Source organism: Microcaecilia unicolor, chromosome 5 (genome assembly GCF_901765095.1).
Source record: "Microcaecilia unicolor chromosome 5, aMicUni1.1, whole genome shotgun sequence".
Classification (NCBI taxonomy): domain Eukaryota; kingdom Metazoa; phylum Chordata; class Amphibia; order Gymnophiona; family Siphonopidae; genus Microcaecilia; species Microcaecilia unicolor.
In genome coordinates, this window is record NC_044035.1 from 263,348,175 (window position 1) to 263,374,068 (window position 25,894).

The 25,894-nt window shown below is 48.9% G+C and overlaps 1 protein-coding gene across 5 annotated transcripts in view; it reads left to right on the forward strand.

Moving 5' to 3' along the window:
- The window catches only part of CEP97 (centrosomal protein 97), an 81,019-nt gene extending 61,699 nt beyond the window's left edge, over positions 1–19,320 (forward strand). For all 5 annotated transcript variants that reach the window (XM_030204152.1, XM_030204151.1, XM_030204154.1 and 2 more), the window contains one exon: positions 16,172–19,320. In XM_030204152.1, the coding sequence (XP_030060012.1) occupies positions 16,172–16,834 (663 nt within the window). In that variant the 3' untranslated portion in view covers positions 16,835–19,320. The remainder of the gene's footprint in view (positions 1–16,171) is intronic.
- Positions 19,321–25,894: the final 6,574 nt, after the last annotated feature.

A 25,894-nucleotide genomic window follows, 5' to 3' on the forward strand; every position in this document is an offset into this window, starting at 1 on the left:
CAAGGTCACAAGGAGCTGCAGTGGGAGTTGAACCTAGCTTACCAGGATCAAAGCCCGCTGTACTAGCCATTAGACTACTGCTCCGGCAATAAGTGAGGAGTAAGAGAATGTAGACCAGTGGGTTATAGCTTTATGTATTCTTAATATCTCAGGGCTCTGGAAGGGAATAGGACTTATATACCACCTTTCTGAGGTTTTTGCAACTACATTCAAAGCGGTTTACATATATTCAGGTACTTATTTTGTACCAGGGGCAATGGAGGGTTAAGTGACTTGCCCAGAGTCACAAGGAGCTGCAGGGGGAATCGAACTCAGTTCCCCAGGATCAAAGCCCGTTGCACTAACCACTAGGCTGCTCCTCCACGAAAAATTCTGAACCTCTTGGAATCAGTTTCCTGGGTTATTAATTGTACTTGGACTTACTGATTTTCAGTTTTAACTGGAAAGACCTAATTAATACATCTCCAATGATGAAATTGAAATTCCTCAGCGACCCTCCAGACCGGTCAAGACACTTGGGTTATGCACGCCTACCAGCAGAGGGAGACTGAGAACACTAAAACTTAAACCAGTATAAGGTAGCAGCCAACCCCCAAGCAGCCAGTAAATCTCAGTCTCCAGCAGAGGGTAGACATGCAGCCTGAGCAGTCAGTATGGTCTGGTAGGATTAGATTTTCTTAACTAATACCCTGTACTTGGAATTATTTTTGGTTGAGTGCTTCAAGAAAAGCGGGTCCAGTGGGATTCACTTTTCTCTGTGGAATTTAGCCGGTGTGTGGCTTATTCCCCAACTGGCCTTTGGTTAGGCAGTCATGTGCCTCGGCTCCTGTTGTGAGAGGAACATTGAGAGCCATAACTTCTGGCAGTTTGTATTATTCCCCTGCTGGCCTTTGGTTAGGCAGCCATGTGCCTCGGCTCTTGTTGTGACAGGAACCTTGAGAGCCATAACTTCTGGCAGTTTGTAGCTTTGAAATCCTCTTTCTGAACTTTCTGCCTGTTGCCTCGGCTCCTGCTATGGCAGGAACCTTGAGTGCTTAGTCCCTGTCAGCTCTTAGCAACTGGGCTTTTGTTGTGAGTGTAAAAAAAAAAAAGAAATGGTAGTGCTTGACTGTGTTGTTTGGGAAGCTGACAGAGAGGCCTGGGGATTTTGAGCAACTTTGAGAGAGCTGGGACGTTAGGGTGTACCGCTTTAAATTCGCAATGTCGGCGGGAAAGCCGTCACACTGCCGTTCTTGTGCGTGAAGGGGGATAGACGCGCCAGGAGCTCAATGCAGGTTCTGTGGGGAGCCTAAACAGCCTGATTCTTCGCCTCCGGTACTAGCTGCGGAGGGTTCAGGTAGCGGTAAAGGTTTGCCCGGCTCTGACTTGTCCTCTGGGCCTGTAGCGGCGGTTCTGATTTTGGCATGAACTGCCGCCATCTTGGATTCGGGCGCCACGGGGGTGGCTGCTCGCCCGCTGTTGGAAGGTCCGGGGCAGAGTGCTTCCAGGCCTCCGGAAGGTGCGGGGGTCATGGGGTTTCCTCCGGATTTTATTTGGGCCATGTTTCAGGCCTGGCAGTCAGGCCCTAATCAGTTAGAGCCTCTGAAGGGAGCAGGGCCTCTGGTTGCTAAGCGACAGTGTTTAGATTGGTCTGAAGAGACAGATTTGTTTTCCTTGCCTCCCTCAGACGACGAGGGTAGTCTGCTGGGGGATGAGTTCCTAGGGGACAAGGTTTCTGAGGAGGAGGGGCCTTTGCCAGGTGAAGACCCCTCGGTGGTGCGCATTTTCCCTAGGGATGAGCTTTCTGAGCTGATTGAGCAGGTAGTGTCCACGCTTAGGTTTGATTCGCCTGAGCCGGTGGTAGCGGATGCTAAGCAGCTTGACCCTTTAGTTAAGGGAATTCGGCGGGCAGCGCGTACTTTTCCCATGAATTCGGATCTCAGAGATATGATCGTCCAGGAGTGGTCCTCCCCAGATTCTCCTTGTAGGGTGAGCAGAGCTATGGCGAGACTGTACTCTATTCCGCAAGGGGATAAGGACTCTTTTAAGTCGCCGACAGTGGATGCGGTGGTGACTGCATTTACCAAGGCTATGGCTATTCCGGTTGATGGGGGGGGGGGGGGGGCTGCTCTCAGAGATCCGCAGGGTAGGAGATTAGAGACTTTCATTCGGCGCATTGTCACTTCAGGCCGCTCTGTGCGGGGGCCTAGTAGCCAGGGCGTATTTCCGTTGGGCTGAAAGTCTTTTGGATGGCCCGGCCTTAGAGCTTCCTTGGTGCAAGAGCTAGCCAAGTTAGAGATGGGCTCTTCCTTTTTGGCAGATTCTAGTTATGATCTGCTGAGAGCTTCTGCTAAGAATATGGCATTGGCGGTTGGAGCTCGTCGGGCTCTTTGGCTTCGTGGTTGGACGGCGGATGCGGCGTCTAAGTCCAAGTTATGTTCTCTCCCCTTCAAGGGGACCTTGCTGTTTGGAGAAAAGTTGGATAAGTTGGTTCGATTTTTTCAGCGTACTTAGCCCTTTCGCGGAGGTCGGCGAGGAGGCCGAGACGCGCCGGGGGGGAGGTCTGTCCTCCGGGCGTGCTTCACAATGAAGGTGTGCGGGTCCAGTCTCTGGTAAGGGTAGGGGCTCATTTGAGTCAATTCTATCAGAGGTGGACCCAGATCACGTCAGATCAGTGGGTACTCGAGGTGGTGCGAGACGGGTACGCGCTAGAATTCGAGACTTTCCTTCCAGATTTTTTCCTTGCCTCTCCGTGCCGCTCTCGGGTCAAGGCCAGGGCGATTCGGTAGACGCTTCGTCGGCTGATAGATCTGGGGGCGGTCGTTCCCGTGCCGGTTTCAGAAAGGGGGACAGGTTGTTATTAGATTTATTTTGTGGTCCCCAAAAAGGAAGGTTCCTCTCGGCCTATTCTAGATCTCAAAAGGGTCAACGAGGCTTTGAAAGTTCCCTCCTTTCGCATGGAAATGTTGCGCTCGGTCATAGTAGCGGTGCAGAAGGGGGGAATTTCTCACATCTTTGGATCTGTGAGAAGCCTATCTTCATATTCCCATTCGGGCGGCGCATCATCGGTTTCTCCGTTTTGCGGTTCTGGGACAGCATTTTCAATTCTGGTTATGGCGCCTCATACCTTTTCCAAGGTTATGGTGGTCGTGGCGGCGGCTTTGAGGAAACAAGGAGTGTTGGTACACCCGTATCTCGACGATTGGCTCAGCCGCGCCAAGTCCCTGCAGGAGAGTGTGGATGCGACGGCGAAGGTGGTAGCTTTCTTGGAGTCGCTTGGCTGGGTGGTGAACTTGGTCAAGAGTCACCTGGAACTGACTCAGTCCCTGGAATATCTGGGGGTTCGCTTCGATACGGCGAAGGGCCATGTGTTTTTACCGGCAGTTCGAATTGCCAAGATGCAGTTATTGATTCGCCAGTTTTATGCCAAACGGTTCCCATCTGCTCACTCTTACCTTCAGATTTTGGGACTCATGGCGGCATCGATAGAGGTAGTGCCCTGGGCCAGGGCTCACATGAGGCGGTTGCAGGCGGCACTGTTGGAGCGGTTGTCTCCTCAGACCCAGAGCTTGGAGAAAAGACTGCGCTTGCCGGATCCGGTTCGTCTCAGCCTGCGATGGTGGTTTCACATGCCGAATCTGGAAAAAGGCATGCGCTTGGATCCTCCGGAGTGGACGGTGCTAACGACGGATGCCAGTCTAGCAGGTTGGGGAGCGCATTGTCTCGGAGAGGTAGCTCAGGGTTGCTGGTCAGAGGAGGAGGCCTTGTGGTCCATAAATCGGTTGGAAACTCGGGCGATAAGGTTGGCACTGCAGTCTCTTCAGTATCTTCTCGAAGGCAAGGCAGTTTGAGTACTGTCCGACAATGCCACGGCGGTGGCATACGTAAATCATCAGGGGGGTACCAAGAGTCGAGAGGTGTCAGAGGAGACGGCGGAGTTAATGCGTTGGGCAGAACTTCAGAGTCTCTCGGCAAGTCATGTAGCTGGAGTAGACAACGTCAGTGCGGATTTTCTGAGCAGACACATGTTGGATCCAGGAGAGTGGTCGCTACATCGTCCATTGTTCCGTCGCCTAGTGAAGGAGTGGGGTCTGCCGTTGATAGATCTCATGGCCTTGTCAGACAATGCTCAAGTACCCAGGTTTTTCAGCCGGCGGCGAGGTCCGAGGGGATCGATGCTCTGGTGCTCGCGTGGCCCCTCACCAGCTGTTGTACGTGTTTCCTCCTTGGCCCTTGATAGGACGGATAGTTCAAAGAATAGAGCGGTATGCCGGGACAGTAATTCTTGTGGCTCCAAATTGGCCTCGTCGGCCTTGGTTTGCCGATCTAGTACGTCTGGCGATAGGCGGGCCGCTCGCGCTGGCGGAGTCGGTGGTGTTGGTGCAAGGTCCAGTCATGATGCCAGACCCGTCTCCGTTCTCGCTTACGGCCTGGCTTTTGAAAGGGACAGGCTGAAGAAAGGTTTTTCAACTAAGGTGATTGATACTATGTTGCAGTCCTGTAAACGTTCCACGTCCTTTGCTTATGTTAGGGTGTGGCGGATCTTTGAAGGTTGGTGTAACGATCGTTCTTGTTCGCCTTGGACTGCTTCCTTTCCGGAGGTGTTAGAGTTTTTACAGGATGGTGTAGACAGAGGTCTTGCTCTTTCCTCTTTGAAGGTGCAGATTGCGGCTCTGTCCTGTTTTCGGGGAAGGATACGGGGAGTCTCCTTGGCGTCTTCCCCGGGTGTGGTTCGGTTTTTACGTGCTGTAAAGCTGATTCGTCCTCCTCGGCGGCCGGTTGTACCGCCGTGGGATTTGAACTTGGTGTTGGAAGTCTTGGTAGGGCCTCCCTTTGAGCCTTTGGCGTTGAGTACTCTTAAAGATCTTACTTTGAAGTTGGTGTTTTTGGTGGCTATTATTTCGGCGCGGTGCGTTTCGGAGTTGCAGGCTTTGTCTTGTCGTGCGCCTTTCCTGGCTTTCTCGAAGGAAAAGGTCTCTTTGAAGCCTGTTCCATCGTTTTTACCCAAGGTAGTGTCGTCTTTCCAGGTAAATCAGGACATTTCTTTGCCAGTGCTGGGAGATTAGTTGGGAAATGCGTCTCAGCGCCGTTTAGCCAAGCTGGATGTTCGGCGAGTCTTGAGGGTTTATTTATCCAGGACTCAGGAGTTTCGGTCTTCAGATAGGTTGTTTGTGTTGTACGTCGGTCCAAAGAAGGGAGCTGCAGCTTCTAAGGCAACTATTTCCAGATGGTTGAAGGAGGCGGTTTCCTTGGTATATTTGATCAAGGGATGTAGAGTGCCTGACCAACTGAAGGTGCATTCGACCAGGGGAGTAGCTTCCTCCTGGGCGGAGAGTGGTCTGGTTCCGCCTCAAGATATTTGCAGGGCGGCGGTCTGGTCCTAGTTGCATTCGTTTGTGAAACATTATAGACTGGATGTGCAGGCTAGGGAGGATGCCAGTTTTGGTGCGGCAGTGTTGACTTCTGGGATGCAAGGTTCCCGCCCTTAGGAGTTGTACTGCTTTGGTACTTCCCAAGCGTCTTGACCGGTTTGGAGGGTCGCTGAGGAAGGTGAAATTAGGTCTTACCTGCTAATTTTCTTTCCTCTAGACCCTCCAGACTGGTCAAGAACCATCCCGCTGTGTACATGTTTCTTTGTGGTGAGTATGATTGGCAGAGTTCTGGTGGTCTTGTGGTCTATGTTGCTATGGCTGAAAGGTATCTAAATTTCAAGTCTTGCTATACATATATTTCCTCTGCATTTCAGAGAGGGACCGTAGCGCTGTGGCGTTCGGTCAGTTGAAGCACGTGTTTCATGTTTTTTGTTTCTGAGTACAGGGTTCTTTGACCTTTCGGGGTTGTAATTGTTTATTGGTTTCATTTGTTTTCTGCTTTAAGGATTTACTGGCTGCTTGGGGGTTGGCTGCTAGCTTATACTGGTTTAAGTTTTAGTGTTCTCAGTCTCCCTCTGCTGGTAGGCGTGCATAACCCAAGCGTCTTGACCGGTCTGGAGGGTCTAGAGGAAAGAAAATTAGCAGGTAAGACCTAATTTCACCTTTCTGGTTATAGCTGGCCCCTTCCCTCAAAAAAGTATCTTACCTTGGTGATCCAATGACCTCATCCACCTTCTGCTAGATTTGGAGTGGGAAGAGTTGCTCTTCTCACCTTCCTTCTGGCTCAAAAACGTCTCTGGGAGCTGGATCATTTCTACCTTTCCTAACTGGCTACCTATCTGAATTTTATATTTTAAAGCCTGCAGCTGCAGTGCTTTGGTTTGCGCCCTTTTTCCTTGGTCTTACTTCAGGTGTTGCATGTTTAACATTATGGTGCACACTCAGGTGTCCCTTTTTCCTCTGCTTGGAGGGCAGTGGAATTGGATGAGCCACAGGAGCTTTGGCTCCACCAATATTTTGCTCAGCGCAGTACCAGCAACAAAAGAACATGTAGACAGGGCTGGAGATTGATTTGGTTGATTGGCTCCTTCAGCCAAAAAGATGTTTTGCTGCCCCTGCAGGTTGTGGGAAGAGAGGAAATAACTTGAAGTTCCACAGCTGTGGGCTTTAAACTACAAAATTAAGATGCATAGCCAGTGGTAAGGAGAAGAACTGTTTTGGCTATTGCGGCTCCTACCTGAAGTAGACTTCAGCTGCTTTATCTTCTGTGGGATCTGCTGTATGTGAGCTGAGAACAGAAGGGGAGATGACAGCAGAACCAGTGGGCCCAGAATAGGTGACTGTGGAGGGGAGGAGGATAGAGTGATGGAGCTAGGGAGGCAAAGAGAGACAACGGTGGAAGAAACTGATGTTGGAGAATGGGGATAGAGAGGGTTGGAGGGGATGTATTTGGAGAGAGGGAGACTAGAGATGAAAGATTTGGGGAAAAGAAGCTGATGTGGTTTGCATTGCCAAAATGTTAAGAGCCTTGCAATAGAACTAACAGTAACTAACTTTTCCTTCAAAAATGAAATAGGGATTTCAAAATCAAATGCACCTAAATAGAAGCCTGTAATATATTCTATCAACATGTTCTCTGTCATTGCCTTGTGGGCCTTAACTTTTTCTCTTAGAAATCCATATACCACATTGAAGCTATTGTAAATATAGAAAAAAAAGAAGCCTTTACCTTGTCCCCTTTTCCTTGAGAGGGGGGCATCTTGCAGAGGACAGGGAGGTACAGAGATCTCAGGGCAGCCCAGAAACAGCACTGACACCTTTTAGTTAAAATGTTTAAAGTGTTTAAAATGCTCCAGCACTGTTATAAAACTAGGAACTCAGGTGCCCATAGATGCCAGAGGTGTGTTCAAATTTTATGAGTTTGTAACAGGGGGGGGGGGGGGGGGTGCAGTGAAGTCTGTTACAAGGCTCCTGATTGGCTGTCTGAGGCCCCAGGGAGAGCTGGGAGACTGAGGCAATCTTGAGAGGCAGTGTGGAAGGCAGCCAATAGGAGCCAGGATCTGCTAAAGGGCATGAATTTGGACCAATACTTTCAGTCTGTGGTAGGCAGGTTCCTTCAAATGTGAGCCAGAGGGCTGCTTAACCCTCTCTGCACTTGGGAGGAGCTGAGGGAACGGTTACGGGACATGAACAAGGGATGCAAACAAAGCCCTTCGTTTACCATTGGGTTTGAGAAGCTGCATTTTGCAGCTTTTTATGCTGCCCTCTGCATTTTTTTTTTTTTTTACAGCTTCTAGGCTAGAATTACAAATGCCTGCAAGTGACTGGCAGCAAACAGGGGATGCTGGGCTCAGTGTACAGTTGCACCCAACACAAAACCACCTAAAATGAGCATTCTCCTAACCCCTGGCACAGTCACACCAGGAAGAAAAGTGCAAATGTTAGAAACCTGCCCTTCTTTAATGACTAGCAATTGATAACAGGTAGCAATAAAATCTAATACTAGAAATAACCTACAGTATTCTCCCCTCCCCTTTTTTCCTGAGTACATCATTTGAAATCACCACCTGTATTTGGTCCACCCTGCTATTTTTTTACGGGGATAGGCGGGGATGGAGGAGATCACTCACGGGGATGGGCGGGGACGGAGGAGATTACTCACGGGGACGGGTTAGATTCTGGCAGAGATGAGCGGGGACGGGTTTGATTTCTGCGGGGATGGGTCACATTTCTGTCCCCGTGCAACTCTCTAGAAGAGGCCTATCCGGAAAGGGAAGAAACCCCACAAAGAGAGAGACAGTGAGACCCCCCCCCCCCCCCCCCCCCCCGCACTGAGTGCCCAGACTGCAAAGGAACTTTTTTAGTATCTGCCAGCGTGAGTTTCTGCCTCAGGAGAATCCAGCACAGAAGCCTGCTGGTTCGAATGTCCACACCTAAGCGAGCCTGCCCTGGGGAAGGAGCTGCCCAGCCTAAGCCTCGAGCCCTGTGAGTGCCTGCAGTTAAGGGCCTGCCTTTAGAAGATTTAGTTTAGCAGTCCATCAGTTTGAGTAGAGGGTGTATAACAAAAGAAAAGGGGTCATGTATTGGGAGGGCTAGATAAGAATTTCCCTTGCTTATCTTTTTATTTGAATTTAGTTAGCCCACAAAGTCCCTTGCCAAAGAAAATACTGATTGAGGTTAGCACACACAATGAGCACATGGAGTCAGGGTTTTCATTTTTTGAGTTCTTTGAGTCAGAGAAGTAGGTATCCTGGAGTTCCTAAGCTGATGAGCTGACTTCGCCAATCGAGGAGATGTGGAGAAGATCAAGGTACCCAACGCAAGAGAGCAGCGATACTAGCGAAGATTTGATACACCGGTAACATTATTGTGTGTACACAAATTGAAAAATATAGATATATGTATATATATCAGATCTGAGTACAATAATTGGGGTTGTGTACATGTTTGGGATGTTCTATGTTATTGCAGAAGTGGGGTTGGGGGTCTTGTAATTATAATTGTAGTTTTGAACATCTTATTGCCTTTGTAACTTATCACAAAGTGTTTAACACCTTGCACTATTTTTATTTAATACTAGCAAACTTTGACAATTGGTACCAACATTTAGGAACATATCCAAATGTTTCTATTTTACCATTTAATAAAATATTTAATATTTTTCTTGTCAAATCCCTTGGTTGCATGGAGTTTATTTGGGAACCCTATTTGAAACTGTGACATTCCTATATATTTATTTCTTTACTTATTGTAATTACCCGCTCCACCACTAGGGGGTTTACACTATGCTTCTAGGGCCTAGGCTCTCTCTGTGTTTACTGTGACACCAATTTGCCTAGCAGTTCCCACACTGCATCATCCTAAATCATCAAAGGGCCTCTGAGTCCAGAACTGGCATCTCTTCATCCTCTGCTCTGAGTGGGTTTCCCTGAAAAGAGACCATTTAAAAAAAAAAAAAGAGTGAGTCAGTGATCCCATTATTTACTCAGGACACATGTCACGCCCATATTATATTTAAAGTCAAGCAACACAATACAAACTGTCTGAGCAAACTTGCCACTAGGCTATGTCTCCACATGTTGTCTCATCGAAATACTGCTTTCTTATTTGCTGATCACTGCCCCCAAATAGTAAGTGCCATCACTATTGGGAATAATTCCATGAAGGTTATGTTCCTGGTCCCTCCTGCCTCTCTCCAGCTATCTTCCCACTGGGCAGCACACCAGGAACCTTGGCACTAGATGCCAAAACCCGATTACATCCTGAAGCATGAGAGTAAATGTCAGTTTCTTCTGGAAATCAGGGCAGCTTGCCACATGGGATGCCATTGTACTGCCTTAGAATGGACCTCCATATGTGGAGGTGTTCGCTGATGGTATTCATGACTTGTGTGAAATGAGGGCAGCATCTGGTGACTGCCATTGCCCTTGTCCTACAGAGGAAAGCTCTGCCCATGAGAATCACCGTATATGCAAAACTCAGATGTACTGTTAGAGACTGCATCTACTTCAGTGTTGCCTTTTTTGCAGCTTCCATAGCCCCAACTAGTCTTTTTAATTCCTTGAGCTTGGGCCCAGGCAAGCACAACACCATTTCCATATCATCAAGCTGATCAATCCATAGACTGGTGGGTTGTGTCCATCTACCAGCAGGTGGAGATAGAGAGCAAACTTTTGCCTCCCTATATGTGGTCATGTGCTGCCGGAAACTCCCCAGTATGTTCTCTATCTCAGCAGGTGGTGGTCACACACAGCAGCAGCTCTGGCTAGGCCTCCAAGCCTAATCCTTAGGTTTTGTTGAGGCCTGGGGTTGAGGGCTCTTTTGAGCAAGTGCAAACCTGGTGGTGCCAGGTCCCTCCTTTTCTCCCCCCTCCCGCTGGCTCCGTTTAAAAAAAAAAAAAAAAAAAATTTTAAACGTCCTTAAAGGCGTTTATTTCGACGTTTATTTAAACGTTCATTGCAGCTACTCACTGGGACACCAGTTCGTTACAGCTCGGAGCGGCAAGCAGGTAATTTTTACCTTTTTATAGCGGGCAGGGGGTTCCCCGATTCTTCTCCTCGTGGCATATGGCGTCGGAGGGCGAGGGCGCAAAGGGTCGCTCCCCGGATCGCTTGAGCGCTTCTAGAGGGGATGCGGGGGTCTTACAGCCTGATTCGCCCTTGTTGGGTGACAGTTTCGTGACCGATGAATGTCCCGGTCCTTCCTCCGGCGTGGCGGTTTTTCCCGCCATAAACGCCCATCCCCCGCTCCTCGCCTCCGCCATCTTGGCCGGCCACGCGGCTCGGACGGCTTCTTCGGGGCCGCCCTTGAGGTTGGAGACATTAATGCCATGAACGCCCTTAATTTGGGCGAGGGCACAAAGCGGCTAAAGTAAGCGCCGCTCTTCCCGCGCGGCTCCTTCGCGGAGTGTCGCGCCGGACGCCATTTTGGATGCGCAGCATGTTTCTCCCCCGCTCTTGCGAGCGCCGGTTGAGGGTGCGTCTAGGGCTGTTGCCCAGGCTGCGGAAGTGCACAGTCTGGGGGGTTTCTCCCCCGAGTTTGTTTTGCTGCTGCATCAGGCTTTCCTCATGCCAACGCTGCCCCTGCTCCCTCTTCTGATAAAGAGGTTGAGGTTCCCAGAGGTAAACGCCCTCGGGTTGATTTCCAGGCCTTGGAGGACCGTGTCTCCTCCGATGTAGATGAGGGCAGCGTGTCTGAGGTCTCCCAACGGTCCTTTGCGGATTCCTTGGAGGAGACGGATCCCCGCTCGGATGGAGCGGATGACCCCTCTGCAGCGCGTTTAGCCCAGAGGATTTGCCCAACCTATTAGTGCAGGCCATGGGCATTTTGAAGATTTCCTCTCCGGAGGACGTCTCTCCCTCAGCCCCTGTTGGCTCTGCCATTATGCTGGGGACGAAGCACCCGCCTAGAACCTTCCACGTGCATGATGCCATGCACACCTTAATTTCGGCTCAATGGGATGTCCCGAAAGCGAGCCTCAAGGTGGCTAGGGCTATGTCCCGCCTCTATCCTTTACCTGAAAGTGAACGTGAGGCCTATCTGTGGCCTACTGTGGATTCTTTAATCACTGCGGTGACTAAGAAAACGGCTTTGCCGGTGGAAGGTGGCACGGCCCTAAAGGACGCCCAAGACAGAAGATTGGAGGCGGCCTTAAGGTCGTCCTTTGAGGCAACTGCTTTAAGTTTGCAGGCCTCGGTTTGCGGTTCCTATGTGGCCAGGGCGTGCCTGACTATGGTGCAGCGGGCTTCCCCCTCGGATCATTCCTTGAGGGTTGATTGGCCGGCCCTGGAATCGGGCCTAGCCTATTTGGCAGACTTGCTGTATGATGTCTTGAGAGCCTCAGCTAAGGCATGGCTCAGACAGTCTCTGCGCGGCGGTGGCTTTGGCTGAAACATTGGTCTGCTGACCACGCCTCTAAATCCCGCCTGGCTAGATTGCCTTTTAAAGGCAAGCTGCTCTTTGGGGTCGAGCTGGACAAAATCGTGACCGATCTCGGCACGTCTAAGGGCAGAAGTTACCAGAGGTCAGGGCTCGGGCTAGTACTCGTCCCGGTACCTCCAGAGGACGGTTTCAGGAAGCCCGTCGGTACCGCCCGGGCAGGTCGGGCTCCTCTGCCCCCTCTTCCTTCAAGAGGTTTTTCTCCCCCAAGCAGCATTCATTTCGCAGAGACCGCCGTCCCGGAGGTGCTCCCTCCGGTCCTCCCCCAGGGTCTCGTACCCAGTGACGGGGCCTTGGTCCACGCCCCAGTGCAGATTGGAGGACGGCTGTCCTCGTTTCTGGGTGAGCGGACCACAGTAACTTCACAAGCTTGGGTGCTGGAAGTCATCAGAGACGGCTACAAGCTAGAGTTCTGCCGACCCTTAAGAGACGGGTTTGTACTCTCTCCCTGCAAGTCTCCGGTCAAAGCTGTGGCAGTGCAGCAGACCTTGGACAACCTGATCCGCCTGGGTGCGGTCGTTCCGGTGCCAAAAAATCAGATTGGCAAGGGACGTTACTCCATTTACTTTGTGGTACCAAAGAAAGGAGATTCTGTCCGGCCTATCCTCGACCTCAAAGGGGTCAATCGGGCCTTGAAAGTGGAGACTCTCCGCTCTGTTATAGCGGCAGTGAAGGCAGGAGAGTTCTTGGCTTCCTTGGGCATCTAGGAAGCGTACCTGCATATTCCCATCTGGCCTCCTCTCCAACGCTTTCTGCGTTTTACAGTCCTGAGACGACACTTCCAGTTCAGAGCCCTCCCTTTCGGGTTGGCTACTGCTCCGCGGACCTTTTCCAAAGTAATGGGGGTCATAGCGGCCTTCCTGCTAAAGGAAGAAGTACAAGTCCATCCTTATCTGGACGACTGGTTGATCCGAGCCCCCTCTTATGCAGAGTGCGGCAAGCTATGGACCGGGTAGTTGCTCTTTTGAGCTCCCTAGGATGGATCATCAACTGGAAGAAGAGCCAGCTGCGCCCGACTCAGTCCCTGGAGTATCTGGGAGTTCGATTCGACACCCAAGTGGGCAGAGTGTTCCTGCCAGACAATCGGATTGTCAAGCTTCAGGCTCAGGTGGACTAGTTCCTAGTAGCCTCTCCTATTCGGGCTTCGGACTACGTGCAGCTGTTGGGCTCTATGACGGCCACGATGGAAGTAGTGCCCTGAGCCAGGGCTCATATGAGACCACTACAGCTATCTCTGCTGTTGCGCTGGACTCCGATGTCGGAGGATTATGCTGTGCGCCTTCCCTTGGACCCAGCAGTGCGCAAGGCGCTGAGCTGGTGGACGCAGACAGTCAAGTTGTCTGCAGGAATGCCTCTGGTGACCCCGGAGTGGATTGTCGTCACGACAGACGCCTCTTTGATGGGCTGGGGAGCCCAATGCTTGGGAAGGACAGCGCAGGGGCTCTGGTCTCCTGCAGAGGCAAGTGGTCTATCAACCTCCTGGAACTCAGAGCCATTCGGTTGGTGTTTTTGGAGTTCATCCCGGTACTGGTGTTGAAGCCTGTACGGGTCCTGTCGGACAATGCCACGGCTGTGGCTTATATCAACCGCCAGGGAGGTACCAAGAGCGCCCCTCTAGCCAAGGAGGCTATGAGTCTATGCCAGTGGGCGGAAGCGAACCTGGAGCAGCTTTCAGCGGCCCACATTGCCGGAGTCATGAATGTCAAGGCGGACTTTCTCAGTCGCCATACCTTGGAGCCCGGAGAGTGGCAACTATCTGCTCAGGCGTTCTTGGACATCACGAAGCGCTGGGGCCAGCCGAGCCTAGATCTGTTGGCGTCATCGGCCAATTGCCAAGTGCCGCGCTTTTTCAGCAGAGGACGGGACCCTCGATCCCTGGGAGTAGATGCTCTTCTCCAACAGTGGCCGACACAAGAGCTTCTCTATGTGTTCCCGCCCTGGCCCATGTTGGGCAGGGTGCTAGACCGGGTGGCAAAGCATCCCGGCAGGGTAATCCTGGTGGGTCCGGATTGGCCCAGACGTCCCTGGTATGCGGACTTGATCAGGCTCTCAGTCGACGATCCTCTGCGGCTCTCAGTGGAGCAGGGCCTGTTACATCAGGGTCCCGTGGTGATGGAGGATCCCTCCCCCTTTGGTCTTACGGCCTGGCTATTGAGCGGCAGCGTCTGAGGAAGAAGGGCTTCTCAGACAAGGTCATTGCCACTATGCTAAGAGCGAGGAAGCGCTCTACTTCTACTGCTTACGCCAGGGTTTGGCGTATCTTTGCAGCGTGGTGTGAAGCAGGCTCACTTTCTCCCTTCACTGCTCCAATTTCTTCAGTGTTGGCGTTCCTGCAAGAAGGTCTGGAGAAAGGCCTGTCGCTCAGTTCCCTTAAAGTCCAGGTAGCGGCTCTGGCTTGCTTCAGGGGCCGCCTGAAGGGTGCTTCCCTGGCTTCGCAGCCAGATGTGGTGCGCTTTCTCAAGGGAGTTAATCACCTGCGCCCTCCTCTGCACTCAGTGGTGCCTGCGTGGAATCTCAACCTGGTGTTAAGAGCCTTGCAGAAGCCGCCTTTTGAACCCTTGTCGAGGGCATCTCTGAAAGACCTGACGTTGAAAGCAGTCTTTTTGGTGGCTATCACTTCAGCCAGAAGAGTTTCCGAGCTCCAGGCGTTCTCATGTCGAGAGCCTTTTCTGCAGTTCACTGAGCAGGAGTGACTATTCGCACAGTGCCTTCCTTCCTGCCCAAGATTGTTTCTCGCTTCCATGTGAATCAGCAGCTCTGTCTCCCTTCCTTTCGGAGGGAGGACTACCCAGAGGAGTACTCTGCTCTTAAATATCTGGATGTGAGACGAGTCATCATCAGATACTTGGAAGTGACCAATGATTTCCGGAAATCGGATCATCTGTTTGTCCTGTTTACAGGTCCTCGTAAGGGTCTGCAGGCTGCTAAGCCTACAGTGGCAAGATGGGTCAAGGAAGCCATTGCAGCGGCTTATGTGGCCGCAGGGAAGGTGCCGCCTATCCAGCTGAAGGCTCACTCCACGAGAGCTCAGGCGACCTCGATGGCAGAGGCCGGGTCCGTCTCCTTGGAAGAGATATGCTAGGCGGCAACTTGGGCTTCGGCTCATACATTCTCCAAGCATTACCGTTTGACTGTGGCTGCACGGGCGGAGGCCCGGTTTGGAGCTTCAGTGTTGAGGTCAGGGATTTCAATGTCCCACCCTGGGTGAGTACTGCTTCGGTACATCCCACCAGTCTATGGATTGATCAGCTTGATGATATGGAAGGTAAAATTATGTATAATCATACCTGATAATTTTCTTTCCATTAATCATAGCTGATCAATCCATAGCCCCTCCCAGATATCTGTACTGTTTTTATTCTGGTTGCATTTCAGGTTCAAGTTTAGTCTTCAGTTTCTTCAGAAAGACTTCGTGTTCAAGTTTTTTCACTTGGATTCTTCAAGAGTTGAGACGAGTTTGTGTTACAGTGAGCTGCTGCATTCCTCTCCCCTCCGTTTTACGGGGCTGGATTGAGACATAAATTCTGCCGGCACTCCCTCCCGCTTCGTGCGGCTGTAGGGCAGCTTTGTACCCTTCCCGCTTCGGCGGTGTTAGGGTCAGTCAGCTCCTCCCGCGGTTGCGGTTGCAGGATAAGCCAGATCCCCCCGCATCGGCGGGTGTGGTGTCCCTCCCCCGCTCCGCGGGGATGAGCTGGACGGATTCCCCTCCCCCACTTGTGTGGGGATGAGCTGGGTTAATTCCCCTCCCCCGTTTCGGCGGTGGTGAGCTGGGCAGAGTGTCCCTTCGTGGGTGTAATTCTCTAAGTGCTGAGTCCTGCGGATGGAGCTTTGATATCGACATACTGAGGAGTTTCCGGCAGCACATGACCACATATAGGGAGGCAAAAGTTTGCTCTCTATCTCCACCTGCTGGTAGATGGACACAACCCACCAGTCTATGGATTGATCAGCTATGATTAATGGAAAGAAAATTATCAGGTATGATTATACATAATTTTACCTTCTATGGTTCACTTGCCCAGGAACCTCAGTAGTCACAGTCCACCTCCCCCCACCCCCAAGAGGGGCAGTGACACCTGGAAGATTGTCCAGGAGACAACAGTACAGTCCAGGGGCTTCCTCAAATATTTATGTGCAGGGCAAGTTTAGTATTCTCTAGAATTAAGGGGCCAGTTTTTTTTTTTTTTTTTACATTTGTTTATCAACATGTTGCCATGAATTGAGAGTTCAGTCCTTGCATTAACACCTATTCAAATGTATTTTGTAGTGTGAGAAGTTAAAAGCACTGGGATGATAGTTTGTTCAGTGAATCTGGAAATGATAAATCTACCTCGTGTATTTCTTATGGCCTGCATCCACTAAGTATTTATGATACTTTACAGGTTCGATCTCTTCAGGAATGGAAAATTTCAGTTGAGCAACATTTTGATAAATGCAAGCAATCAGATGTTCCTTCATCAGACTCTTTGTGTGCATGTCAATTGACTGTTCAGCCACTTAATCCAGACCCAGAGACCTCTCCCCAACCAGTTGCTGACTTGGATGTTTGCACTGAGAAATCCATTTCAGACTTTCCAGATTCCGGCTTCCACTCTATTATGACAGACCAGACTGAACTGCATTACTCCCTGGACCTTGAAAAGAATTCCACAGAAGGAAGCAGCAGCAACTCGGCGACATCTCTGGAAACTGTCAAACAGTATAGTGATCTTGTGCTTCAGTTGCCATCTACCACAGAGAAGTCTGCTGACGATCACAGTGAATGCAGCAAAGGCAGCTCTAACAGTGAGCAAGACAGTAGTTTACTTCAGCAGTATTTAAACTCTGTGCAGCAGCGAGAGGATACCGATGATAGGACAGATGACAGCCGGCCCCAAACTGCAGATTCCTTATCCAATGTTCTGTCAACAGATACATCTCATGACATATCAAATACCTGGCAAGAAGAAATCAGTCAGTCACCAGTTGTTTGCCAGTCTGATGTAGAAGCACAGGAGGAGCATATACCCTCCTTTCAGATGCAACACCTTAGTTTAGCTTTCTAATATGATTAACACCAGTTCAGATCTGAACAGAATTTGTATTCATATCAGACAGAAACTTCTGGATTCTATAACAAAGAAAGAATTCCACTAAGACTTTCATTTTTCCAGTCCTTGCTAAGTCAATAGCCTAGGACTTGAAGCTGGAAGAGCACAGTGGGTCATTCCCACCTGTTACACAACTGAATTGTGTCTGTGTAGCTGAAGCATCCTTGTTTCTGTAATCAAAAAAAAAAAGAATTTTGTTTAAGCAGCCACAATTGAATTTTAAATATATTCATATGCTCAGGCTTCTCCTTTGCCCTTTCTCCTGTCCCCTTGTACATCTCTATCCATGCCCTGCAGTTTTCTCTGATGCTTCCTACATACATATGTTATAGATAATGTATGGCACAGCCACTGATTGGTGGCTACTCTGTTTTATTACTAGTAAGTTTTTCTGCAAGCCAGTAAATTATCTGACTGGCCTAATAACAAATAAGTCAGTAATGTTTTATCTTCTAGGGATCTGAAATGAGGGAAGGAGGCATTAATATTATATAAGCTATGTTCATTCAGATCTGCCCATACCAAATCAAACATGGGAGTCTGGTTTCTCTTGGTAAGTTGGTCTCTCCCACATCATGCTGTGTGGCTCTTCAGTCTCCATCTTTCCTTCAGTTAATGTATCTGCACACTCATATGGTTGGCATTGTCACGGGTGCCCAAGACAGCTGTAGATCTTAAACCTTATAAAGACGTGGACTTATGAAATACATGGCCAAGGTAACCCTTGTGCCAGTTCTGTAGGCACTTGAACCCTACATAGCCAACCACAATGAGTGAAATGGCAGCCATGAACCTGATAATTCTAGATCCACAAAACCAGAACTTAGTAAGGTTCCCTTGGCTTGGGCTACCCTTATCACCTGGGTGCTGAAAACACCCAATCCATAGACATTGTTCTGCTCAAAAAAAAATTCACAGAATTCCATTTCTCCTAAAGTATATTATGCAGAAAAGCACTTGAGTTTGAGATAATTAAAATCAAGCATGTGTATATGAATCAGTCTAAGGCTTGTCCAGCTGATATTCAAAAGCACTTACCGGTTAGCAGGTGCTGACCTGCAGAATATTCATTGCCAAAGTACTCTGTGGGTGGAGTCTAAAGTTAACTGCTTAGTGGTGGTGATCAGACTGCTAACCGAATAACTAACCAGATAAAGTTAGGACAGCAAAAAGGCTGTCATAACTGTCAAACCAGTTAGTGGACTGAATGTCATCATTAATCACATGGCACCACTGGTCGGGTATGATTCCCAGATATTCAGTGCCGATCTGGATACCGACACAGAATATCCAGTGATTTTACCCTCAGTAGCCGGCATTTTATATAAAACGCTGACTTCCACAAGCTTAATATTAATTTCTTTGTCTTTTCAGTAAGTACTAAACCTTCTTTTATTCCATGATTTCTAGATGATTGCTAGTGATTGGGTGCAGGAAACCTAGTTAACAGTTGTGCAGTTTAGAACTTGATGAAGTGAAGCCATGTGTTGGTGTGTGGAGGTTACACCTACAGGGACACTTTCGTTTTTGTTCCACTTCACTTAGAGATGTGCTGAAGTTTTCAATTGCACTGGTTTTTGGAGGCAAGTTATCCTAATCATTGTCACCGTACACTGATTAAGCCAAATGTGTACTACTATTTTAGAAAAAGAAGTATCTGTTTTTCAGTTAATCAATTATTCCAAAAAGATGATTACTTTGCATATAGTATCTGAAATAAGGAGAGAAATGAGACAGTATTGGTGCAGTCCAGATTGGTCACGTTTAAGAAAAGAAAACCCAGCTTAAATGAAGCTCTTCAAAATAGTTCTTTATTTTAGATCAACATTTCTTAAAGAAAAACATTGCATGACCACGTTTGTTGTACGGAAACTGCAAAGTAAAATCTTTTAGCAGTGGGATTTTTGTTGTGGTTTCCTTAGCAGGTGCATGCTACAACCAGGTAAACTTATCACAATATAGTTTATATACATTGCCATACAGTATACCATTAACAATTATTTCAGCATATGAAAACATTATACTTATCAGCATAATCTTTAATCTTCTCTGCTTTTTATGATGTACATTTGGCTATGTCTATTTCCCTGAGAGCAGAGTTCTTGTCCATTTTGTAGCTTAGTGTGCTGAGTTGAATGAAGTGTTTTATTGTGGCAAAAAGTAGCTGCTACAGTAATAGTTGTACTAAATCAAACTGATTGCCCAATGTACTAAATGGGTTTTCCTTTTAAGTCACTCTGAGAAATGTACTTAGTACATCTGTCCCAGTGTTTTTTTTTTTTTTTTTTTTTTTTGGAGATTTTAAGAAACAGCTTTTCAAGGTTTTGCCATTGTTTACATATTGTAGCCCAAACTGTATTTTGGGAAAAATTTCTTCTGCGAGGACAAGCAGGCTGCTTGTTCTCACATGTGGGTGATGTCCACGGCAGCCCCAGGTCTGGAAAATCTTCCTAGCAACAAAGCTTGCTGGAGCCTGCGGGTGCGCACACCGCTCATGCGCGGCCATCTTCCCGCTTCAGTCTTCTTTTTTCCGTGGTCAGAGTGGCTGTTTTCCAGTTGCTCTGTTGCCCCAGAGAAGAAGAGCCTTCACTTTGGGCGCTTTTTTGCCGAGTTTTTTCATATTGGTTCATGTCAGCTCGCATTTGAGCTGTTACCCCTTTTAAAAAAAAAAAAACTTCCCTTATTTCTTAGTTTATCCCTATAAGTTTTCTTTCGTTTGTATGTGCGGCCTTTTTGGCCACCCGTACGGGTTTTCTCCCTTTTTGTGCCCTTCTTTTGGCACCGTCGTGAGTTTTGATTTCGCCGCCGCTATTTTTCCGTCGATGATATCGAGGAACGCCAGCGGCTTCAAGAAGTGCACTTGGTGCAACCGGGCTATCTCAGGCATCGACCCACACGCTTGGTGTATTCAGTGCCTTGGGGCTGAGCATCGCCCCGATGTGTGTAAGTTGTGTCTTAGCCTTAAAAGCGGACACAGGCGTTGAGACAAGCTCAGCGGGAACATCTGTTTGGAGATTTGCCCGGTACTTCGACTAGACAGCGGTACCAAGGTCGTCGGCAGTGTCGATGTCGGCACCGGAGAGTGCATCGACGTCAGGAGCGCAGGTAATGGCTGTCCAGAGACCATCACACGTTGGCAGCAGTGAGCCATCGAGTGGGTTTCCACCTGCCTCAAGGGCTCCTGCGGTGCAGGCCCATCGAGACCGACCTCTTTCGGACCTGACCCCGAGGAGGCGTGTGGATTCCACATCCTCCTCGTCGGTACCGAGGGGTACCGGTGACGTGCCTCGAGCGAAGGCGAAGAAGCACCGTCATCGGTCTCCTCACGGTACTCTTGAGGGTCATGTCATGGCTCATAGTGTTAGAGCCATGGCAGCGTCAGTGGCCCACTTGAAGTCAGCCACTATTGAAGAGATTTGCAAGGCTGCGACGTGGTCATCAGTCCACACATTCACATCTCATTACTGCCTTCATCAGGATACCCGATGCGACAGTCGGTTTGGGCAGTCGGTGCCGCAGAATCTGTTCGGGGTTTAGAATCCACCTCCCCCCCCCCCCCCAGGCCCATTTTTGTTCTGTTCCAGGCTGCACTCTCAGATGTTTCTTCGTAGGTCAATCTCTGTTATGTCCTCACCATTGTGAGGTCCAATTGACCACTGTTTATTGTTTTGAGTGAGCCTGGTTGCCAGGAGCGTATCTGGACTCCGGCGGTAGGGGGGGCCAGAGCCAGAGGGAGGGGGCACATTTTAGCCCCCCCCCCCCCCCCCCGCCGCCGAGCCCCCACCGCCGAGCCCCCACCGCCACCAATGACTCTCTCCACCCCCCTCCCGCCGCCAACCCTCCCCCGCTACCGTTCTTACTTTTGCTGGCGGGGGACCCCAACCCCCGCCAGCCGAGGTCTGCTTCCACCTGCCGCTGCCGTAAAAACTTCTTCTTCAGCCGGCGGGGGACCCCAAACCCCCGCCAGCCGCCCCGCGGTGTTTAAAATTGATCTTCGGCCTCCGTGGCCGTGCTGCTGTGATAGGCGCTGTTGAAATCCACTTCGGAGTCTGACGTCGTTGTACGTTGTACGTGCTGCGACGTCAGACTCCGAAGTGGATTTCAACAGCGCCTATCACAGCAGCACGGCCACGGAGGCCGAAGATCAATTTTAAACACCGCGGGGCGGCTGGCGGGGGTTTGGGGTTCCCCCGCCGGCTGAAGAAGAAGTTTTTACGGCAGCGGCAGGTGGAAGCAGACCTCGGCTGGCGGGGGTTGGGGTCCCCCGCCAGCAAAAGTAAGAACGGCAGCGGGGGAGGGTTGATGGCGGTAGGGGGGTCCAGGGCAAAATCTGCGGGGGCCCAGGCCCCTGAGGCCCCACGCAGATACGCCCCTGCTGGTTGCTAGGGATACCCCACATGTGAGAACAAGCAGCCTGCTTGTCCTCGGAGAAAGCGAAGTTACTTACCTGTAGCAGGTTTTTTTTGTTGGCAAAATGCCGGTTCCTGGGCCGACGCGGACGTCAGCCCACATGTGAGAACAATCAGCCTGCTGTCCTCGGAGAATACCTGCTACAGGTAAGTATCTTCGCTTTTTCCCTACCAAATGAGGTGCTCAACTGTTTTTCTCCTCTACCCTCTCTGGGGTGATGCTGGCTTGGCAGTCAGCATGTGTACGAAAACTAATTACGGCTGATGCGGAGCCTTGAGCATCTTCACCTACTCAAGACTTGCTCGCTCCCACTCCTGCCCCCTCCGAAACCAGAAGTTTGGAGGAGCAGGAGACTTCTAGACACCATAGCTGTCGTGCACGGTCTGCCTTAGGTGAACAGGCCAGCCCTGTCAGTGGGTGAGACACAAAAAGTGAATTCCGGAAAAGCTGCTGGATTTCTCTTCAGTGTTGCTTGTTCATGGCATAGTAACTCATTATCATGTGCTAAACTGAGACAGTGTAGTCTCAACTAAAAAGGCACTATGGGCCAAACATTAGGTGTTTCTTGGAGACAAAAAAATTAAAAAAAGCACCATAAGAAAATTTAGCACAACGCTTATGGTGCAAGAAGAAAATAGTGTTTAGAAAAAAAAATAAGTTTAGAGATGAGAACAGTGGAATCTTTATGGTGTTCAGTTATTTCTCATGTTGTATAGGTTTTGTGGGGACTCATGCATAAAACAAATTACGGTATTTTAATTATGTTGCCAGTGTAATGCATTTTCTCTGCTGCTGGTGTAACTAGAAGTTTAGAACCTTTGGCACCACTGAATGACTTGTTGCACTGTTGCTGTCATGGCTGCCCCTTTCTTTAGGGGCTCTTTTACCAAGCTGCAGTAAGCACTAACATGTGCTTACCGCACCTTAAAATGGCATACCATGGAGCACGCTGAGGCATCCCGTAAGTTGCGCATGTGCTACCCATTTGCTAAAAAATATATATATTTTATTTTTTAGCTGAGGGGTTGTCTCTGGGGGGGAGCCAGAGGGTGGAAGTTTCTGTGCTAATCAGTTAGTGTATCTGCATTGCCGTGTGCTCATTAGCACACAATTAACAGTTGAGTCCTTACCACCTACAAAATAGGTGATGATAAGGGCTCACATGCCAGTCTTTTTCTTAATGACCATGTGCCAATGGCATCATTAGTGCATGGCCATGGCAAAAAGTGGCCTTAGCCCATTGGAAAGACCCGTGTAAGATCGCGCTGAGGCCACTTTTTGCCGCAGCTTTGTGAAAGGGCCCCTTAATATAGTGATTATCCTGGAGCTATGTGTGTCATTAAATAGCCTGTTTCCATGGTTAGTTCTTACTGTGTCATCCTTCTCTTGCTTTTATTTAAAATATATTTGGTGTTGCAGCACACACTGCTGTTCTGTCCCATGGTAAATTCTTGGCGTTGCATGGTGCAGGATTAGTGAAGTCCAGATATGTGTGTGTGTATAAGCCTGGCATTTATTTAAAAATACTTCTGCTGATAACTACCTGTTCTGGGTGGATCCAGATATACATATGAAGTAATAAACATCCATCTTAAAGTTGTCTGTAATGCTTAACCAAGTTATATTTCAGGATTTCTTGCGAATCTTTTTAGATTAAGAGGGATGTTTATTCATTTGCACTAAGCAGCTAGCACAGTTAGGATGTAGAGGTAAAATCTGGATGTTTAATGGGCAGAGATGGGTTGTTGCCAGCACTGATTGTAAGTCTCGGATCAGGACTACTATTAGTGGTGGTAAGTGCAGCTGTACTACTCGCAGTCAGCATGGCCACAGCCCTTGCCATAAAGAACTGATCCTCCCCCAACCAAAAGCGCTCCTTAGCAGAAGCTTCTTCCTGGCAATCCCCTTCCCCCAGTGGGAGCCACCCAGGAGTGGTCTTGGTAGTCTAGTGGATAGGGCAAGAGCGGTCCCCCTTCACGCCTGTTCCATAAGTGCTCCAGTTCAAAGTGGTGGCTGTGACCCCTTAATGATTGCCCTTATATTTATTTATTGGGACTCATTAACTGCCTTTATGAAGAGATTCAGTGCACGGTATGGTAGGTTGATGACTAGCAGTAGTACCATGAGACTACCGCTAAGGGGTCAAAGCCACCATGTTCTGTACACAGCCTCTCCTGATGATATGAATCAAATTAAAACAAATTAGTGTATTGTCAGAACTCAAAACAGGCAGCATGTAGGAAGTATGACTAACAGAAAAGGCAATCCAAATATGTATATTTAAAAAGAAAAAGTATGGCCACAGTAAATAATGTTTGCATTTTTTGTTCTCAGGAAATTGGTGATATTCAGTTGTTTACTGTGGAAGCTCTTAAAAAGCCAATTGGTACATACATACATACATAGTTTGCTTAATATTTCTTAAAAAGACAACAAAGTATGCATGTTACAATCAAAGCTGCGAGTTATGCACTTAATGCTTGGTCTGTTTGTGGCAAAAAACAAAACATATGTTTTTTATAATATAATTGAAGGCATGCTGTTATTTATTCTATAGCTTTAGTGTGATTTCCAGTGGCTTCAGTTTTTTTTTTTCATATGATTATCAGCTTCATTTTCACTTGGACGAGTTTGCTTGTGGCATTGCCCGTGTTTCTCCTTTTAGAAAGAGGAAGGGTAGCAGTTTCAAGTCATGGATAGCACTGATCCCTGTTCCTCCTAAATGCAATATTGGAGAATGGGTCCAGTATTAAGAAGCAATTAATAGCATTTGAGTTCTCTGCCTGGAAGTAAATACGTGTAAATACAGTACATAAACACTTGGTCCAAGTGCAAGAGAGACTTTATATAGCCTATTTTACATTTTTTAAAGGACTGTACCAGCTAGTCAAGTGAATTTATAGAACAGCAAATTCTTACAAAGGGGACTTCTAGAAATACATTTTTTCTTGTCTCCCCACTGGGGATTGGAAGCTTCCTCCAACAAGTGTGGCAGCTGTACAGGTTTTGGTGCTTTATTTTTATTTATTTTTCAAAATTTGTAGTCCATTTCCTAATGATCTGTGGGATATAACTGGAATATAAATAAAATATACTTTAAAAAACACATTAAACTATCCAACATATAAACGGCGAGTGACCGTACTCACTCGCAAATGCGCAGTAGAGACTTCCCTCTCTGCCCCGCGTCAATACGTGATGATGGGGGCGGGACAGAGAGGGAAGTCTCTACTGGCATGCTGCAGACGTCGGAACCGCTCCCCCGGAGTCGCTGCCGCCGCCCCTCCATCTGGCCCGAGCACTGTGAACTTACATCACCACGCAGCAGCAGGCACATCAGCAAAGCTGCCGTCGGGCTTCCTTCTCTGCCTTTGTCCCGCCCTCACCGACGTTACGTCACACGAGGGCAGGACACAGGCAGAGAAGGAAGCCCGCCCTGATGGCAGCTTTGCTGATGCGCCTGCTGCTGCGTGCTGATGTAAGTTTACAGTGCTGCTCGGGCCAGGTGGAGGGGCGGCGGCGGCGACTCCGGGGGAGGCGGGGCGGCGCCGACCTCGGGGGGGGGAGGGCTCGGAACCCCCCCCCCCATTCCAAAAGTAGCCCGTTTTCACGGGCTCAACGGCTAGTACTAAGCATAAAAAGCCCCATGTTCTCTTTTTTCGGTACTTTGGCCTCAGTGGCCAGGGCCTTTCTTCCTCTTTAAAATAGATGGGCTTTGGTGGGGTAAGAAGAAAACCTGGGCCCCTATCTGTACCCTGATACAATGGTTGGAGACTGAAAGACAAAGACCCTCCCCTGAGCTAAGTATTTATTTGAGTGTCACATTTCCCTCCCAAAGGCTGGATCCTCCTACCCTGTCAGGCATAGAAATGCAACCCCTCTTCTAGAAGTTACAAGAGTTAGTGAAAGATCAAAACTGCTTTTATTCTGGTAAAGCGCTGAAAGTTCATGGACTAATGCACAAGCAGAACCTCAGCCATCTTTACATTAGTTTCTGAATTGGTCTTGACAGGAACAGCCTTTCTAGTGAGAACAAAACCTCAGGGGCCCTTTTACTAAGCTGAGTAAGCGTCTGTGCACGCCAAAATGGAGTTACCGCCCGACTACTGCTTGGCTCTTGCAGTAGTTTAATTTTTGTTGCATGTCCGAAAAAAAATATATATTTTTGGACACGCGCAGGTCATTACTGCCCAGTTACCACGCGAGTCTTTACCTCTAGGTCAATGGCTGGTGGTAAGGTCTCAAAACCAAAATGGGCGCACAGCAAATTCATTTTGCCGCACGTCCAGTTTCGGCAACAGTTTTAAAAAAGGCATTTTTTTACAGGTGTGCTGAAAAATGGATTGGCACATGCCCAAAACCCACGCCTACACTACCGCAAGCCATTTTCAGCACGCCTTTTTAAAAGGACCCCTCAGGAATTGAGATGTTTCATTTTGGATACTGAGCTTGTCTGTACTTTGTATCTCTGAAAAAGGTTCATATTAAAAAAAAAAAAAAATTAAAGGACAAGTTTAAAACAAAGAAAATACCTTGCTATGCTTTTACAAAAGCTTATGGAAAGACTGACAATTGAATACACTGATCATGATCCACATTATCTTG